The sequence below is a fragment of the Lactuca saligna genome, chromosome 3 (assembly GCF_052625555.1).
Source record: "Lactuca saligna cultivar CGN05327 chromosome 3, ASM5262555v1, whole genome shotgun sequence".
Lineage (NCBI taxonomy): Eukaryota > Viridiplantae > Streptophyta > Magnoliopsida > Asterales > Asteraceae > Lactuca > Lactuca saligna.
In genome coordinates, this window is record NC_136419.1 from 145,820,554 (window position 1) to 145,824,294 (window position 3,741).

A 3,741-nucleotide genomic window follows, 5' to 3' on the forward strand; every position below is an offset into this window, starting at 1 on the left:
ACTTTAAGTAGGTTACAAAACATACTTTAGAAAACATAAACATACAACCTTCATAATAAACATAATTTGAAATAAACTTCATTCATTCAAATCGAACCACAAAAACTATGATCTATTTTCGTATTCCATTCATGGGTTTTCTGTTGCTTGTGTCCCTAGGTTTACTGTCACTTACGTCCAATGGTTATCTGGCTCTTGCTGCCATTGGTACTCGGTGCAACCCTGCCATTGGTTATGTGGCTCTTCATTTGGTTGGTATTCGGTCCCTTGTGTCCATTGGTTATGTGGCTCCTGCTGCCATTAATGTTTGGTTTGTTGTGTCTATTGGTTGTCTGGAGGCTGTTGCCATTGATATTCGGTCTATTGTGTCCATTGGTTGTCTAGCTGTTGTTGCTGCCATTGTTGTTCAGTATGTTGCGTCCATTGGTTCTCTGGCTCATGCTGCCATTGGTTTTCTATCGCTTGCATCGGTTCCTCGTTTGTCACTTTTGTCCCACTCCCTGACACCCCAGTATGTTTTTTACTTTTACTTTGTTTCTTTGGAACAATTTCCTTACACGTCCTTGCATTATGAGTTGTGCTATGGCATCTAGTACACCTTCTTATTTTTGGTTCCTCACCTTGAGAGGGAATACGATTGGTGTTTTTTGGTCTATCGGCTTGACGTATTTCCATCATAGGAGGGTTAACAACCATAAGGTAATCTGGAACCTCCCAGTCACTAAGTTCTGAAAGAGGGTATATGGCTTGCTCATACATTCTTCGATATGTTTCAATTTTATAAGCACCTATAGCCATATGCCCAAAGTGATCATTTTTCAAGTGCGTTAAAACCATTATCACATGACCACATGGCAAACCAATTTGTTGCCAATATCTACAAGAACAAGTCTTTTCCTCCAAATTCACTATGCCGCCACTTTTGAAGTCATGCACTTGATATGTTGTATTGTCAACACCGGATAACGACCATCCTTGAATCCCTTCTTTATTTTTTTTTTAACCATATCTTCAATCCACTTCGTAAGTTTTGTTGTATTTTTTTCTGTTAAAACAAATATAAATATATATAAACAATATATATATATATATATATATATATATATATATATATATATATATATATATAACAATTCTTGAGTTCTTTCGTGCACTTACGCAGAAATGGTTTTACAAATGGCGGATGGTTGCAGGTATAATTATGTTTAATTTTAAATTATATGATAAATGTTATATAATATATATATATATATATATATATATATATATATATATATATATATATATATATATTATGACTACCTGCAACCATCCGCCATTTGTAAAACCATTTCTGCGTAAGTGCGCGAAAGAACTCAAGAATTGATAATATAGGCAACTTCCTTGCTTTATTTGATACAACATTCATGGACTCTACACTATTTGAGGTCATATAATCATACCTCGTGGTAGGGAAATACGCTCCGGTCCATTTCTCACGTGGAATTTGACTGAGATATATTGCTACATCATCTGTTATATTACGAAGTCTCCGCCAATAGAATTCAAATTCAGTGGTTTTGTGAGCTCTTACCAACTTCCAAAACAAAATTGTTGTTTTTTTTTTTTTTCCAAAGGTGTGGACTATGTTTCCTATTAGATGAAAACCACACAATCCATGTTGAGCATTTGGAAAAACATTTTGAATACTTATAGCAATTGCGGGTGCCCTATCTATTAGCATTGTCAGGCCTTCCACATCACCAATGCATTCATGTAGTTTTTCAAGAAACCATGTCCAAGAATCTGTAGTCTCTTTTAAGCAAATTCCATACCCAATAGGCAATATCTTATTGTTTCCATCCATGGCTACTGCATGCAAAATAGTGCCTTTGTACTTTCCCTTCAAATGAGCACCATCCATAATAATAACTTTTCTACAAGACTCTCTGAAAGCACGTATTTACAACAACAATATAAAAACCATTAATATATCAACAATATAATTTGTTTATAAACATTTAAGAAAATAACAAATATATTTAAAAATATATTACTGCGCATCTAATAGCGAAAAACCAATACTCAAAACGATCCTCCGAATGAGTTTTTATGTACGTTACAGTACCAGGATTATGTTTCTTCAGATTGTGGAAATAAACTTGAAGTTTGGAGAAACTTTCTTTGGGGTCCCCATCATCAATCCCAAATCAAATTCTCTAGCATGACATGTTTGTGAATAACTCATATTTATTTGTAGCAAAGCATTCATATCTCTAATTATATCATTAGGCCTCCAAACTCTCAAACTTCCTTGACCCATAATGCATGTATTATGGTTACCAAAACTTTGCTATTTGTTTGCCTATGATGTGGGTGTATAAGCAATGAAGAACATGTATGCTCGTCATTAAACATCTTAAGTTCAAACATTTTTCTTCCTTTAATGAGAGATACGTATAAACGCCAATGATAGTTTTCTTGCATACAAACAACCTGGTACCGAGATTTTGAAGATTTTTGAACCTTTATCTGAAACTTTTCTCTAATGGCTTTGAATTTAACAGCAAATGCTAGGTTTTTTTTGGTGTTATAAGTTTGATTGAAAATTAATTTATCATTCAGACCTAAACTGTGAAATGGTCTGAGTTCAAGAATAGGTTATGGACAATCAGGAATAGAAGGAATACAATACCATGGATTAAAAGCAGTTTTTCGTTACGTGTACTCATCATCCGACCACCCTTCATTTCATTTTTCCTCACATCTTCGATCATCAATTTTAGGATCTTCTCCAAACTCAAACAAATTTTGATGTTGTAATTCAGTCATGCCCACTCTTGCTTCTTTATCATTATCTGATACAAAAGTATCATTATCAGATACAAATTTGTCATTAACCGAAACTTTTTTTCATAACCCACTGGCACTTCATTTCCTCTTCCCCTTGAACGGTTTCCATCACATTGGCTTTCTCCTCGACCTCTATTAGTTTTTGTTGGATTAAACTAGTTGTTAAGCACTACTTTTTCTTCAGCTTCTTCACCTACCACCGTTAAATACAAATGCACTGTCTTCTTTGATGCAGACATTACATGTCTCAATTGAAATACATCAGTTTCATATCCAAGATCCATGACATACCCTAACTTCGGGTGTTTAAAAGACAAACATATATGACTATTTAACACACATGCCTTACTTCTAACCATTTGTAATAACATTTCATGGTCAATGTTAGGAGGAAATTTTTAACCATAGTTTTTCACAATATTTCTATGTCACACCCCCGAACCAGACAGTGGAAACGTCTGAGGGCTCACGTGACTAAATTTGAATATCATCACACTGAATATACATGAATCATAACATAAACATCACCATGCATCAATATATTGCAACTGATATTGTTCACATCAAGTACATTGTTTTAACATTACAAATCCATAACATAAAATGTTTGATAGTTTTCAAAAGCACAACACCCTAACATACTTGGTACTACTCATCAACTTACCTGTTACCTGAGAATACAAGTTATTTTGAAAAATGTCAACATGTGGAATGTTGGTGAGTTCATAAGCAGGTTTGATATAAAAATGTTTTGTGTAGTTTGTAAGAAAACAACCCATAAAATCCGATATTTTCTGAAAAGACCATTGTTTATATAAAAGTGTAAAGATCCGTAAATATATGCATGATGATTTCAAAAACGTGTATAGTTGAAAAACTTCGTATTAAAAGTACCAGTGAAAATGTTGA

General features: G+C 33.8%; 1 protein-coding gene across 1 annotated transcript; it reads right to left on the reverse strand.

Moving 5' to 3' along the window:
- Positions 1-360: 360 nt before the first annotated feature.
- Positions 361-1,903, reverse strand: LOC145036061 (uncharacterized). Its single transcript, XM_078984542.1, has 2 exons — positions 1,303-1,903; positions 361-983 (listed from the first exon to the last, which is right to left on the reverse strand). Exons 1-2 carry the CDS (start codon positions 1,901-1,903, stop codon positions 361-363), a joined length of 1,224 nt encoding a protein of 407 aa, XP_078840668.1.
- Positions 1,904-3,741: the final 1,838 nt, after the last annotated feature.